General features: G+C 45.3%; 1 protein-coding gene and 1 long non-coding RNA gene across 4 annotated transcripts in view; one reads left to right on the top strand and one right to left on the bottom strand.

Annotated features, from left to right (window-relative positions):
* Positions 1 to 601: 601 nt before the first annotated feature.
* Positions 602 to 15,096, bottom strand: LOC136055049 (uncharacterized). Of its 2 annotated transcripts, XR_010622799.1 has the most exons (4): positions 15,028 to 15,096; positions 11,288 to 11,362; positions 819 to 994; positions 602 to 787 (listed from the first exon to the last, which is right to left on the bottom strand). It is a non-coding gene; the product is annotated as an uncharacterized LOC136055049 (long non-coding RNA). The 2 variants fall into 2 exon arrangements; XR_010622798.1 differs by lacking the exon at positions 15,028 to 15,096 and having other exon boundaries at positions 11,288 to 11,620.
* RBM20 (RNA binding motif protein 20) overlaps positions 14,212 to 15,953 on the top strand; it is an 87,399-nt gene continuing 85,657 nt past the window's right edge. For both annotated transcript variants that reach the window (XM_065746623.1, XM_065746621.1), the window contains exon 1: positions 14,212 to 14,354. In XM_065746623.1, the coding sequence (XP_065602695.1) occupies positions 14,212 to 14,354 (143 nt within the window). The remainder of the gene's footprint in view (positions 14,355 to 15,953) is intronic.

The following is a 15,953-nucleotide window of genomic DNA, read 5'->3' as shown; positions in this document are numbered from 1 at the left end:
AAACAGAAACTGGTTTGCTCCTTGTAGGGAACAGAAGTTGGGAACCGTAAAATTCAGATTACTTTGAGACTTCTGTCTCTCTGACTTTACCAGAAAATTAGATGACATCAAAGAATCACTGGAAAGGGGCTTATTTAATTAGGAAATGTATTGGAAATTGTTGCAGGTGGCTATAATGCCAACAGCTGCTTCCAGGTCACTTTGCTGCAAAAAAAAAGAGTGACATTGTGTCTGAATAAGGGTACAAAAGCTGAAACCATGAACTGTGACAGGGAAGTAAGTGGACCTCTCTGGGATATGCAGTCAGTTAACTCCACTGCCTGTGCCACGTGTGTCAGGGCTCAAAATGTGCTGGAGCTGGTTCTGTTGTAGTAGTAGCTACACTCATGATAAATTAATTGAATTCTCAAATTAACATAAATTATTTTACTTAAAACCATTTGGATGAGATATTTGCTCAAATAACACACCCGTCATTATTTTTCTTTTTATTTATTTGTTTTTAAAACCTCTTTGAAAATAAAAAGGTTTGAAAATTAAAAGGTCTTGAAATAGCTGCTTTTTTCTCTTTCATTTGGTGATTTAGGAAACTTACAACTCTCTCAGAACAGAATTGGCAAAGGGTTTTTCAAGTGCCCACTCAAGAAATGACACCTCAGCATGAGTCAGGTCGGAGATCACCAGAACATACTTCTTCCCAAAGCCCTTTGTAGCGGTGGATTCCCTCTGATCCCTCTGCTTGTCTCATCTTTCAGTCAGACTGACATATGAAGAGCAGTGATAGACTCTTGTAAGCAACTGGAGCAGTCTTAGGAGACTTAGGAACTGGAGCACATCTTAGGAGCAGTCTGTTCTGAGCTAAATTCTTCAGGATGCTTTGCCATTGTTTTCCAGTTTACATCTCCACAGATGTGAGGACTTCAATAACAATTTCTGTTCATGAAATCAATTCTGTATCTTCTGCAGATTTGATCAACAGTTTACACTTGCTTATCTATGGAGGAAAAAAAAAAGGTGTGAAAATGTCTGAACAATTACACATTGATTTTAGCTATAGATAATTGGGGAAGGGACTCTGAAGAGGGAAAGTAATTGCACTCAAAAATCAGAAATCTGCAGTCAAACAGGCTTTGAATTTTGCAGATAAGATTGGTTTATCAGCCCTCTACCACCTCTGATTGCAGCTACTGAATGGCGTGAAAGATTTCTGAAAGCAGACAGAGGAACTCTGTCCCTAAAGAAGCAGCAGGATTCAAGAGGCTGCGTATTTCTGAAGGATTATCAGAGGCCTTGGGCGTGCAATGGGATACACGGCTGGAGGCCAAGTGCTTTCACCCCTACTAGTGCCATAATCCATACAAAATGTGCTGTCCTACCCATCTAATCATAGACTTTGCTGAGGAAGAGAGTATGAAATCAAAGAGAAAGTTGTATAGGACTTATCAATAGCTAGTCTGAAAGGATAAATTGTTTCCAAATTTTCTTGTATACTCCATGACCTAAAAGATCAGCTCTATCTAGAAGTACTTTTAAGCCAGATAAAGCTTGTGGGGGTTAACAGTTCTCCACAATAAGACTTTAACAGTGTCTGTGGTCCATAAATCATGTTCACTGGCGGTGAGCGTGCTGATGTATATCTGAGCTGACATGGATTTGGGACACAGGTGTTCTGGTTGTTTCAGACTTTCCACCAAGATCAACATCCTTATAACAACACCAGAAACCGCCCTCATGGAAAACACTGTCACAGATGATCTGAAATAGTTGTAAGATTCAGACAGTGTGTTTGTCATGGATTTGTGGGCCTCCCCATCTCTCGCCTTTGTGCGCAGGATGTCGGTACTTCAGTTTCCACTGAAATTCTTCTGGAATGTTCAGTGAAGGTGCTAGGAAAATAAACATCTTCCCCAAGGGGATTATGCAATCTGTTATGTGGAACCAGAGTGGGAGCAGCCTGTCCAGTGGGAATGGTTATGTTTTGTATTATCCTTCCAGCAGGGCTTTACCCATGTGTGCTGGAAATTACACTATTAAATGCTCCAGCATGGAAATTTGGTGTGAGGATTATCGGACTTACGTTTTCTCGGTGCATTGCAGTGCTGCTGGCACAGAGGTTCTCTGGAGATTTCACCACAAAGGTTTTGGGACACCAATGCCTGAAATGAGGAAATCTGAGCTCTCTGCTGAGGCGTAGCAGCAGGGACTGTTTGCTGTATCACTCCTTCTGCATGACAATGCTTATTAAAACCCTCCTTCTCTCACTTTCCTCAACACTGAACCACAGCTGTAGTGTTGTTCCAGCTTAGTAGAACTCTTCTATTTTCTTAAACGGACAGACATAAATCTTATCTTAAAAAATACTTGCATTTCTATTTCTTTTAATCTTCCCCCAGATTTACTTGTAAAATGTACACACCTGGAAGTGTCTCAGATGCTGAGCGTACTGGCACCATCTCCTGAGCTGGATCAAGGATGGTTCTCAGCAAATGAAGCAGAAGCATCTGTGAAGCTGCTGCCTCCTGGAAGCAGAGCCTCAGATGCTTGCTGCTACCACCTGCCTTTGCTCAGTACAGCTCGGTGCACCCAAGGTCAGCCTTTCCCACTCTCTCAGTGGGTACACGTGGATGTGATCACTCCTATCTAATTCCTTGGGGCCAAATCCCTGCTCTGCTGCTGAGACCTGTACAAGGGGTGGCACGGATTTATTTTTCAAACACACCCACAGTGTTCAGCATTTGGATGTGATTATTTAGCCAAGGTTACGCTGGGTTTTACACAGGGCTCCGATGGCACTGCTTTGTTTTTAATTCTGCACCCATTCCCGTGAGCGCACGCAGCACTGCGAGGTGGGAGGCAGTTGTTCCTCACTCCATGTGATGCCATCGCTACCACGTGCTCCAGGCCTCGCTGCTGCCCCGGTCCTGTGAGGTGCTCATCACAGTCCAAAAATAAAACTTGTTCACAATGTGATGTATGGAATAGTCTTACAGGGGAAGGGAGAGCTTTATTACTTGTATCGTTTAACACTGGGATGCATGAAAACTGGAAAACATTACGCCATAGTAGAGCCTTTCAAATCACTGCTGTGCCAGCAGCAATTACAAAGCTTCATAATCCGTTATTAAGCTTTATTTCATCCTTCCACTGGCCTTTACTTGGGGAATGCCTTTCTTCTAGTGAATGTCAGGTCATCTTGCAGTAAGAAGGGGGGCCTTTTCTGAAAAACAGTTGCTCGCATTTCTGTCTGATTCTCATGGTCTGTAAAAAGGATACATTAATAAACAAATGGCCATTAAAAATAAATGAAATTCCACAACTTGGCTGCTCAGCCCAAGCAATTCACTGGGATTTGTTCGAGATACAGCCATCCTTCAGCCTTTCTCTGCAGAGGCTGCAGTGCTGGCACAATAAAGGAATTGGTCACACCTCCTTATGGAGGTTATCCATGATTGTGTACAAAGGACCGAGTAACAGAGGTTTTGAAAGGGCTACTCAATTATTAGCAACTTAATTAAGTTGATACCTGAACGTCTTTCCAATACATATATTTTATATAAAATCCAGGGGCAAATATCTGTATTGCAAACTCAATTGAGCCTCTATGAGGCTGAGGCTTCAATTTCGTACCAGAAATATTTTGTGTGCAATTATAGTATTTTATTTTTGCTACTTACACTTGAGATTTGTATCTCTGAATTTCGATCTTGGAAAGTTATGTTAGGACTTAGATGTATGACTCTTGTTGTTTGGAGTGACACGCACAAATCCCCATACACCAGAATGAAAATTCAGCCCTAATCATCAAAGGGAAGTGAGGACTAAATGAATGTGTGTCATGCGTATCCGATTTCCCCACTGATCATCCAGAGAAAATAAATCACTGTGGATGTCCTTCCACTTTTTCTTCTTTGTTCAAGCAGCTAGAAGGAGCTCTGTGCTAAAGTCACTCTGGGATCCCCCAGAGAATGCTAAAACAAATGAATACACGTTGATTAAATATTTTGACCCATGTTAAAGGCACTTGAAAATGATAGGTCTAGTTTGTCATGGCAGCACTCCAGTTTTTTTATGTACTACTGAAATCAGAGGATAAAAATGAAGGAGGAGATCTCAACTAAACTACTTGATTTCATCCATTTTCAATAAATCTTTTTTGGATTGCACTCTTTGAGATATACTTCTCCATTCTCTTGGAGATCCCTAGCATCCAGCTGTGCTAAGATCTCTCGTCTTCACATTCTGCAACAGAAAAGCCTGAAAAAGTGATCTGCAGAGAGAAAATGGGGAAGGGCTGTGCAGAAAGGACTGGATTGATTAATGGCAAAATTTCAGATGTCACAGATTTCTGTTAGGGATCCAAGTTGCATTGATTTTCAGTGAGTATGTAATAGCTTACAGTCCCTCATCTCTCTGAAATGTTCCCTTACACCCTACGGCAATTTAATTTGGAAAGAATTGTTGGAAGAAATCTGATAGGTGTATAAAATGAGCGGTATAAAAAGCATGCTGTCACAGCAAAGGCAGTGCCCCGAGACTCGGAACCTGCTCAAAAGTTAATTGAAATCAATTGGAAAGACTTCTGTTGACTTAAATAAGCTTTGGATGAGCCCTTGGGAGAGCTGCTTTCAATACTCAGATTTGCCACAAATTTCTTGAATGGCTCAGGGGAAGCTGCACAGGGCTGAATCCAGAACGAACGCCAGATATTGTAAGGAGATCACTCAAAGGGAGGAAAGCATGAAAGGCTGTCTGTGCAGCCACGTGCTGTAGGGCTCTTTTCAGGAGTGGGTTATGAGCTGCTAATACAAACTAAATAATAACTTGCATTTAACCTGTGGTGCTTACAGTTGTAGGATGATGACAAGACAGTTTAAAGGTATTCTGAAAATGAGGATGAGGCACTTAGAGCTGTAAGAACAGCATCTGTGGTCAGACTAGCTTGGATAAAATGTCAAGGGCCACCAATCCTCATGTTTCAGAGCACAAACTCACCACCAGCTGGAGTAATGAAGCAGATACCTCAGTAGAACAATATGTTACTGTTAATCAATTTACGGTATCACTTACTATGAGCTGTTATGGAGCAATACCTTTCTGTGGATGCTCCCTGAGAATAGCATCACAGAATTATAGAATCACAGAATGGTCGGTTGGAAGGGGCCTTAAAGGACACCCAGTTCCAACCTCTTGCCACGGGCTGGTTGTCACCCTCAGATCAGACTGCCCAGGTCCTCATCCAATCTGGCCTTGAGTGCCTTGATCAAAGAAAGGAGGTCTCTCTTCCCATTCTCTCTGGGGCCTTTTGCTGCCCTTGCCTGCCCTTTTCAAATCCCTCATTTGGGGCAGCATTTCTGACACAATTGCAGTGTTGTTGGGGATGAAATCTAATTATCTCGAGTCTGAGAAGACTTGAGATTGCCTGCCTACATTTTGCCACTGCTTTGCCACAAGGTACCCAGGAGACCCTCTCCAGAGTATTAGCGGCTCTGGGATGAACACCAGCAGCACAAGATATGTCTTGCCTGAGTACTGACCAGCACCAGCCAAATCACCCATGGCTCAGCCAAGTTGTATGTGAAGAAAATCAGGAGATCTTTCAGGTATCTCAGTTAGGACTAGTAAGGCAGAAAAACTGTCAGGTAAAAGAGGCTCTTAAGGAGATGCCACACAGGGACTGCAATGTTTTCCAAGCTTGTAACCACAGAGGACAGGGAGAAGGAGCCATCAGTTTCTGAGAATTTCTACTTCCTCTTTAGAAAAGATTTTGTTGCTAGGTAAAATTTACTGATATTTCTGTGGGTTGCCTGAGGCTTTCTACTGAGTTTGATGCCAGCTCTTCATAGCTCTTCTCCACAGTGTGGAACTGTTCAAAATTCTTAATAGATGAATTCAGAAAACTGTTCTTCACAATGTGAATCAGGTAACTTACTGTCCTGTAATTGTGTCTAGGAAAAGACATATATCTGAGCTGCAAACTTCCCAAAAGGTCACTTGGAAGCAAACACAACAGCCAAGCATCTTCTGGTCATTGGCCAAAACAAAAATCAAACACCATGTTGTTTGACTTTGTCCCAAAACACAACTATGGGGAAGAAAAGAAAGATGAATAGTACAGTCCCCTCAGAAATGTTACCTTCTTAATGGGCTGTGTTCAGCATGAACTGGTTGAAAAGTTTCTGTGATGCTGTTGATGTAATTGATCTGATTACTTGAAAAAAAAAGGAATTTTCAAGTTCACTTGCAAAAGCAAGTGGAAGGGGGGAAAAAAAAGGAAAAAAAGGAAAATAAAAGAGAAGTTAGAATTAAAAGTTGCTTGAGTCTTTCTTCGAAGTTTTTCCTCTTACAGGTGAACAACTAAGAAGAGAAAAGTCAGCATACTGCATCTACAGACTAATTAGTTTCCTTATAAACTACTAAAGCTAAGGGACCTTACAGTGCCTAAAATGAATTGTGTGTATGTGGTTCAGGAAGACTCTTCTACAATTCTGCTCCTGACAATTGGAAGCAATTTAGAAAGTACTTTCAGATAAGAACTTTCCTACTGAAGAGTGTTTTTATTTTTCCTTGAGCTAATCCAGTGACTTTGTTTCACTCTGTTTATAGACTGTTTGACAGTTCTACTGTAGTTCTTGAAATGCAGACCGTATATATGCAATGTTTGGATGATTTGAAATTAATTATTGCCATAGCCGAGGGGCAGCCCAAGTAAGATCTTTGCAGGCTGTGAATGATGGGTGGATTTTATGCTACTTCTTTCATTTAGGATTACTTGGGCACATTCTAAACACACATCAATTTTATTTTATTTTATTATTTTATTTTATTTTATTATTTTATTTTATTTTATTATTTTATTTTATTTTATTATTTTATTTTTAAGCAGTGGAGGGAAAAGGGGCAGGATTTGTGGGTGGATTAAAGCATCTGACTCTGTTCAGCTAGGATTCCTTTTCTTTAAATGTGGAGTATTTTATATTTTGTGCAAGACACATGGCTTCTTTAAGGCTTGTGCTTAAACAGATACACCCTGTTAGCCAAAATATTTACTAATTTGGGCATACATCCATGTCAATTAAACTAAGTTTTCCTTAGATTCCAGCTCAGGGTGGTAAATCTGAACGTCAGATGCATTCCTTGTGCAAAATCTTGCTGTCTCTTAAAGACTTGTACCTGAAATGTCTTCTGTTCCTGCATGAAGAATGCATTTCTAAAACATGCTCCATAGGTTACCTTCTCACTAGGTACAAATATAAATATTTTAAATGTTCATCTAATCCTGGCTCTGTCTCTTTCCCTACTAAATTGCCCTTTTCTTCTGTCTTCCTTCGGCTGTATCTATTCATCACCCTGAAGGCCCTCATTAGAAGCATGGTCATGCCCACAGTATTAACATAAGCCGTTGGCCATCTTCGAACCTCCTGATCCTTCCTTTTTAGACTGAACAATACCATTTCCATTACCCTTTTTTGTGGCAATCATTTTGAAGGGTTTGGTCTAGTCTTGTCCTTTATTCTGAACTGCTCTTTCTTACTTAAGGTTCAGCTGCCAGGCTTATTCTCGTTTTCCCTGGTGCTGATTACATTATGGGCAGACAAAACTCCTATTTGTGCAGTTCAGCTAAATGAATCCCTTCTTTGCAACAGCACCGTACTGCTGACTCCTGTTTAGCTTTGATTCTCTGTAATACTCCCCAGATCCTATTCAAAACAACTCTTACTCGTCCAGTCATTCCCCATTCTGTACTTTCCCAGACAGTATTTTCTCTTCATAAGTGTAGGACTTAGTGTTATAAGTGTGAAGAGAACAATACACATTAACACCTGTCCTTGCTGCATTGATGTGAAGAGAGTGGAGAAACAGTTTGAAGATTTCAGGATTCAGTCTGAAACCTTCTGCTCTTGCCCACAGCACCTTATCCCACAAGCAGATTTCAGATTTGACATCTATTCTGTTACCTGGCCCATCAAATAACAGAATTCTACAGGAACAGGACTTAACCCTTACAGATTCACGAATGGCATGCCATTCTAATTTGACAGTAAACCAGTGACATATCTGTGAGTGAAGTGTTGCAAGAAGTTATGTGTCCACCTTCATACAGCCTCATCTGCTGTCTTTCAATAGTTTTCTTTTGAAAATATCTTCTGAGGCACTGTGAGCATGAGTTCTTTACCTTCACATTTCCCTTTATCCCAATAGTTGTTCTTGCTGATTCTTTTCCGTATCCTCTCACAAGATGTAGAACAAAACAAAGAAAAAATCAAATGTTATTATTCACTCATTCCAGGATTCTTAGTAAACTACTTTGTCATTTAAAGCTCATGATGGCTTTTTTTTTCCACCATAATTGTCTGTCTCTCAAGACTGATTTTTTGATTTTTCCATCCCTATGCTAATCACCTACAAAATATATTTCTATAATCCCACAGAGATTCTGCAGTCACCCAGGATGAACATGACTTCAAAAGCCCTTTTATCTTTTGTAAAGTGGAAGGACATGGCAGAAGGTTAACAGCTCTGGTAATGCAGTGAAAGAAATCATCAGTATCTTGATGAAAGGCTAATATTAGAAGATGACCTCAAGAGGTGAACAGTTTATTTCAGGTTGCTCCAGTTTTTTGCTTCTCTGCATTGAGTGTCAATTCAAATTTCTCTGTTGACTCTTACTCCAAATACATAGGTTGCAGGAGCTAAGTTAGATTCCAGGTCAGCAAGATCATGTTTTCCACTGGAAACATTCCAGATGATGATAAATACCATCAAACAAATTCAGGCTCACCGCAAATGTTGATGAAAGAGTACCTTAGACTTCAGGGTCATAGAGTTTCGCCTACCTTGCCTGTCAAACAATGCCGTTTGAGGTCAGTGTAGTATCCATACATCAAAAGCTGCATGGGTTTAACATAGTTCTGAGGTCTCCTCTCTAAGCTGTACAGCTCACCCCATTGCAGTAGGATGCCTCTCTTTATGTGTCTGCAGGTGGATTCCCCACTCGTCTTGCTCACCATGGTTCCCTCAAGGAGGTTGTCTCAACGCAATGGCTCCAGGCCACAGCCTGGCATGCAGAACATTCCTGGTTTGTCTCTGGAGATCTGCAACGCAAGTGCTGACATGTAACACCACAGCTGCGCAATTTGTCAGCAGGGGAGAGGCCGTGAGCTGTCCCGGTCCGTCAGGAGGCACTGCAGCCCCGGGGCTGGCAGCAGCCAGGCCTTGTGCCTTCCCAGGGCTGGCAGAAATCAGTTCTGCGCAGCATCCTTTACAAGTGAGAAGTCCCAGAAATAGATACCTGCCTTAGACCAGGGCAGCGGGTGTCAGTCATTTTGGTGCAGACCAACCTTACCCAACACAGATGGGTCTCATACCTCTGCTACCTTCAGCGATATGGACGTTTTCCTACTGCCCATTGCACACCTGGCTCTAAGGACATGAAAGTACAGCTCCATCAGTCACCAGATGTTTCTTATCTATGAATGTGGAGGCAATTTTCATCAGAAAATAATTTAGTTCGGTTGGGATACTAAAATGTTTTAGTGCACAATTTATTCAGGGCTCTTACAATGATGAATATTTCCCTTGGTTAGTGAAGGTCCAATTCCAGGCAATGATATGGTCGTCGTGGCCAAACCACAGCCACAGCCCCGTGAGATGTGCTGAGCTTTGATATGGAAATACTTGGAATTACTCCACCGTACCTTTAGAACTAGTTGTCTTCATATTACCTGTTAAAAAGCCCTACTTTGCTTCACAAATTATGCTGAGTGTCGGTACCTACTGGATGGTACTCATTGCTCCTATAACAATCCCTATTTTTCATGTGGAAGAAGGTGACCTTTAAGGGACAGACTTTGTCTCCACTTCTGTGTGTATCAACTGAATCTGCACTCAACATAATGAAGAATTGGTATTTTAAGGCTTGAAAATTTATTTTTTTAAAGGCTTCATGCTATTTCCAGCAAAGAATATAAGATACAATTACTGAAGTAATTTTTAACGTTTATTAATTATGACTATATCTGCTAATAATAAATAATAACTGCTAGCAGTTAGTTATTGTCTACAAATCTAAGGATGAGAGGAACAAATCCACAGTGTGAACACCCACACATTAAAATGGGGCAGGGTTTGAAAATAAATATGCAATTATTGTAAATCTCTTGTGCTTCTGAGGTTGTGAAGGATAAGAACCAGAAGAGAGGATGACAAACTGTTGTGTCTTGATATGAAATGGAATACGTAATAGTGAAGGCACAGAAAGATGAACTGGGTTATTCATTCATGTTTTGGTTGTCTCAAGCAGAGATTAACATAAAGGATTTTAAAAAAAGCGTATTTACTCCTGAGATCAATTTGACATTCATTTTTATGGTGGCCATCAGTTTTCCTTTGCTTACTTTTCATTTTGTTTAAGTAGTGGGCTAACACAGTTAAAATGGTAAACTGCCATTTCTGAAGCTAGAAAGAAGCATGACACAAACCATTAATGACATAAGCCAGTATTTTGGGATCAAACAGCATGTGTAAACATCCTAGGTATGATCACCTGCACAGTCTCATATTTTCTAAATTTACAATACGTGAATTGAGGATTACACTGTCACCAGCTTGAGGTGATGAGGGAATGCAGCTTTTCACAGCAAATGGAAAGGACAGCATTAATTTACTGAACACTGCTCTGCATCAGGGCTGAAATTTTGCATTGTTTGCCTTCGGTTAGCTGGCTGCTCCTTCTGTGTTGGGATGTCTCAGCAACCCACGTCTGACAGTGCCTATCTCGTCTCCAAAGGCTGTCTGTTTGCACCTTGATCTGCTTGCACCTTGCAGGCACGTGGTCACCACTGCAGCAGTCAGCCCAGCATGCAAGTTCCCTCTTTCTCATTTTGCAGCTCTGGAACAAGGCTGTTTTTCTCAGCATGTCACTGATGAACAGCACATTCAGTTTCTGATTGTTCAGTGGGTGACTATTCTTCCCCTAACCTAATACCTTTAGGCAAATTCTTCAGACAAGTGACACTGTCCTCCTATCAGCACTGTAGCCCAATATTTTTAAGCACTAGCTCTCCCCAATATTTTCCTTTCAACTCATAAGGAAACTGTTTTTAGTGCTTCCAAATAGCAGATGACTTTCTGTTTACTTGTTTGCCTGTCCAGCAGCTTGTAGCCCTGAGCTACATTTCATCAGTGAGAAGAAAAACACTGAGAAGGAACTAGTGAACAGTGGCACTGGCTGAAATCTTTTTCAGGATAAGCTGATTGTAAAAGCTCGTGGAAGCAAAGAGTGACTTACCTGAAAGGCAGACTGCATGTACTCAGGCACTGGAAAGTTCTGCTTCAGACTTCAGCTCCCCTATCCAAACCGAGACTGGAGAGAACAGGAAAACAACAAGCTCTGGAAATAGGCTTTGATGTCATTTAAGAAAAACTAATGTTTGAGTAATCTTAATCAGCCCTTATTTCATTCTTTTTTCCCCTGGAGTTTGTGGGTGCTTTTCTTCGTTAGTTTTGGAAGAGAAGTGAGAGTGCTTTCCTTCCTGCCTCCACCATGTGTTAAGGAGTGCGGTGTTACCATTCTTGCTAGATGAAGTCTTTTATTCCTGCAACTGGATACTTCTGCTACTTCGATCCTATTTCAGAGCTGATGTCTTATTCTTCATGAAATCATGTTTGTACTTTCATGTTGATTTTATTGCTGCCTGTAGTACCCTCATAAAACTCCCACTTCAAAACATTTTATAAACATTAATTTAAACCTCTATTTTTCTTGCAGTCACAGCAAAACAAAGAAACAAAACAGAATTCATTCTCCATTATTTCAGGGCTTGTTACCCACTTTGTGAGTAAGCCATGCTATGCATGTAGTGGTGCCTATGCTGAGTATTCTGCACTTGCCAGCCTGACTGACAGGACTGTCCTGGCAGGGCACATTGCTTCTGGAAAGGACTGGGATTCTTCCAGGGCCAGCTCAGGCCCAGAAACACTTCTATTAGCCAGGTTTCCCTTCTTTCAATTTTGCAGCTCCCCACTTCCCCTAATAATGGAGGGTTGATTATGTATTAATTTCACAGATGATTACGTTTAGGGCATTACATTTACAGAGGATTAAATTGCAGGTTGCAGAGAAACAGCCAGGTTCAGGCACGAACCAAAGAAAGGTCTTACTTAGACTAATGGGCACATTAAGGGAATGAAGTTATAGCTATTTTTGTTATTTGACGCCAAACTATTTGGGGACACAGTATCCTGTGTGTGCCTGGCTCCATCACTTTTCTGCTTTATGACCCCTTTCTCTTTCCTGGGTTCTGCCCACGCCTTTGCTAATCTACCCTCCTAAAAAGCAAATGCTCTGACTGTGAGTTCACGTGCACCAGAGAGCTGCTTCTGATTTATGGTAAGGCAAGCAAGAACAGTGCTTAGGTCAGGATATCAGTTTTAGTGCACAAACTCCTGCGTGTGAAAATCCCCCCAAAGGGGGGGATGGGTTGGGTTTGGGTTGGATAAAGGGATGGGGTTTCATCACATTTGGGGATGCAGTAAGCATCTTCATCTCAACTCAGCTTAATAGCACTTCTTTAATACAGAATGCGCCTCTTGCTGAGGGTAATAACTGATAATAATAATTGATAGGTTTTCTCCATGGGCATGAATAACCACATTGCACATCAAGAGGGCATGAACTGCTCACACAGCAGTCTGCCCTTGTTGAGTTCCACTGCCCAGCTCCATTGTTCCTCTGTTTTGGCACTGCTGCAGCAATACCTCGGGTAAGGTGGGGGCCAGATGTGCCAGACACCATGATACATCAGAATGAGAGGTGCAGGCTTGATGCAGGAATGGGGATTGTGCCTGCAAAGAGTGCAAATAGAGCAAATCTTTGTGAAGTTTCTGGACCCAGCACTGAGTTTTCCCTGCTAAACTCTTCACTGTACACATCAAACGCAGAAACTGTGCCAGTAAAACGCACTTGACCATTTTTACAAGTGATGTTACAAGTTACTTTGAAAAGTAACACATCCTTGTGCCTATCCACATCCTAATCCACGGCCGTACCCCTGAGCCACGGCTGTGCCCCCGCTGCCTTGTGAGCCGCCACTCACATCCTTTCACCTCCTCCAGCTGTTATTACCGGCAGCTGAAGGTGGCTGCCGCTGCCTCTCCTAAGGGCTCTCTCTGCTGCCGTGACAAGGACAAAAGGCGCAGAATGTGGATGATCAGGGGAACCGGAGACCTCACTTTAAATCTCAAACAGCGACAGCACTGCTTGCTAAAACGCTGTTACTGTGCATTCATTGCCTCGCTGCCCGCGGGCTCTGACCTGCCCACCCCTGGGTCCCGCTGAGCAGACGCTGCAGCATCTCTCAGAGAGCATCAGTCGGAACTGTGCGCGTGCAAAGCGATGTATAGAAACCCGTGCTGATGGCCAGGCATCTTGAAAGGCTCTTTCGCCGCTATGTTACTATTGAGTAAACGAACGGTTGATTCCCGCTGCCTTGCACCTGGTCAGCGCTCCCCATCTGCGCACGAAGCGCAAAGTACGCGTTAAACGCGAAGAACGCTTTCCCTTCACAGGTGGTGGCATTCTGTATCCGTGTGCAGAGCAACGCGCCTATAAGCGGCTCTACCCGGTGCTCCTTCGTCCGCACGAAGGTGAATCCTAAAAGCAGCCCGGCCGCGCCGCATCCCCCGTGCGCTGCGCGGTCCCCAACCCAGCGCTCTCCGACGCGCGGGCACCTCGCGGACAATGGTACGAGCAGCGCAACCTCCTGTCCCCCGGTCGGCCGCGATGCTCGGACAAAGCACGCGCAGGTAACGCCTCGGTGCCCGGCTCCGGAGCCGCTCGTGCCCCCGGCAGGTGCGGCCGCGGGAGGGGAGGGGGGCGGGGGCCGGTCTCGGCGCCCAGGTGGGGTGGGTGGGGTGCGGGGATCCCGTCTCCCCGGGCGCTGCCGCTCCCTCCCCCGCGGCCCCTTCAGCGCCACTGCGGCTCCGCGCGGCGCCGGCCGCCCCCGGCCGATAGCGGCACCCTCCCGCAGGGCGGGCTCAGCCGCACGGCTCCTGTCCCGCCGTCGCCAGCCCGGCGGGGGTGGGCTGGAGGGGGGGGCGGGAGGTGGCGGAGAGAGCGCGGTCGCCTGCGGGGCCGGTCCTCGGCCACCGTCCGTCCGTCCCTCCTCCCGCTCGGTGACCCGCTCCTCCCGCCCGCCGCAGCGGCCTCCCCGCATGGTCCCCGCCGCTGCCATGAGCCAGGCCCCGGCCCCCCGCGGCTCCGACCGGCCGGAGAGCGATGCCCGCAGCGGAGCCCCCAGCCGGGGCCCCGGCAGAGGGATGCCGCCGCCGCCCAGCCTGCCCCAGCTCCTGCACAAGTAAGAGCCGCCCCGCGATCCGCCGGGCCGGGAGGGCAGCGCCGGGCAGGACAGGGCAGGACACGACAAGGCAGGGGTCGCTTCCCTCCCCGCCGCTTATGTTCCCCCCCCCCCGGATCCCGGAGCGCGCACCGACAGCCTGTGCGGGCAGTGCCACCGCGCCCCGCAGCCGGCACCGCTCCCCTGCTGGGATCAGCTCTGTCCGTCCCTAAGCTCCGTTTTTCCCTCGGGCTCCGTCTGTCCCCGAGCTCCGTTTCCCGCTGGGGCCGCGGGCAGCGCGTCCTTGCCGGGCCTGCAGCGCCGGCATCGGTGCGCGGCTGTGCCCTTACCCCGGCCTGCGTGCGGGGAGCGGGGCGAGAGGGCAGCGAGCGCTGGGTCCTGCTGCCGTTTTGCCGCTTCGTTTTCTGTCCGGAGAGAGTAAAAGGAAAGCGCTTTCGCCGTACGGTGCGGCGAAGCGAGTGGCCCTTCCGTGGGTAAACGGGAGACCGGGTCCCGCCGCCGTGTTTGCTGCCGTCCCCGTGCCCGCTGCGGGCTCTCGGCCGGCCCTGCGCTGCTCTCCGGCCGCACGGCGCTGCTCTGGGCATCGCCTCCGTCGGTTTGACGACAAAAGCAGCGCTGCGCTTTAGGGAGGAAATACTTTCAGCCCCGGCCCTGGTGTTTTCGGCACACGCACCTACATCCGTGTAAATATTTCGGTGCGCTTTAGCTTTTGCGGCAAGCTTAGGGTTTTATTTTTGAGTTGGGAGTTGTGTTATCGCTTATAGATATTTATGGAACTGGAGTTTTAAGGCCGCTGTGGTGCGGCCCGCGCGCTGCGTGATGCTTGTGTTGCCTTTGATTCTTGTTTGCTTTTCTGATGTTGTAACGTGACCGTGTGTTAGCCGTTCTTATGCCCATAAAGACTCGGACAACGTTCACACTTTTATTCTGAAGTCACATATACAGAGTTGAGAGTTTGCACTGTGTGAGTAGTGCTGGGAGCATGAGTTGCTCCGTGGTAATGGCAGTGCAGTGGGTCAGTCTGTGCTGGCTGGCAGTCGGTCTGAGGGCCCAAACCGCGGGCTCTAACGATGGCCCTTACTCCTTAACGCTTACCGAGGTTTGCAGCGCTGCGTAATGCGCTCAGGACTGACTCAGGATTAATTTTATAATGCACACGCTATACACAGAACCATCCCATCTCTACCAGCTGAGCCCGCTATCAAATCCTATGTAGGAAGACTTGAAATCAGTTTCTTTTTGGGCCTCTCATGAGGGGAAAGTTGTGAGGAAGGTCCCATGCTCCCAGTGCCTTTGCCATGGCAATGTGGTGCAGGATGGCGGATGTGTGATGCCTCCATCTAAGGCCCTGCAACTTGATCGTGCTGTTTTCAAAGCCTGTGGCATAGCTTCGTTTGCACTGCTGCATTTACATTCAAATTAATGTGTTTCCACTTTTTAATTATGAAGATGGGCTGGCTGTATTTTGCTTTACTGATGGGAGCTTGGTATTCTGTATATCCAATTTGGGTACTCGCTGCACTTGATGGTCATTAGGAAGGGGTGTGTTGGGGTTTATCTTAAAGTGCTGCTGTGAATGTATTTTTGGGACACTGGGGA

Source organism: Cyrtonyx montezumae, unplaced genomic scaffold, assembly GCF_038088225.1.
Source record: "Cyrtonyx montezumae isolate F1298 unplaced genomic scaffold, pur_monq_1.0 scaffold_4, whole genome shotgun sequence".
Classification (NCBI taxonomy): domain Eukaryota; kingdom Metazoa; phylum Chordata; class Aves; order Galliformes; family Odontophoridae; genus Cyrtonyx; species Cyrtonyx montezumae.
The sequence above is the reverse complement of the archived record's forward strand: the minus strand, read 5'-3'. Positions and strand labels throughout refer to the sequence as shown.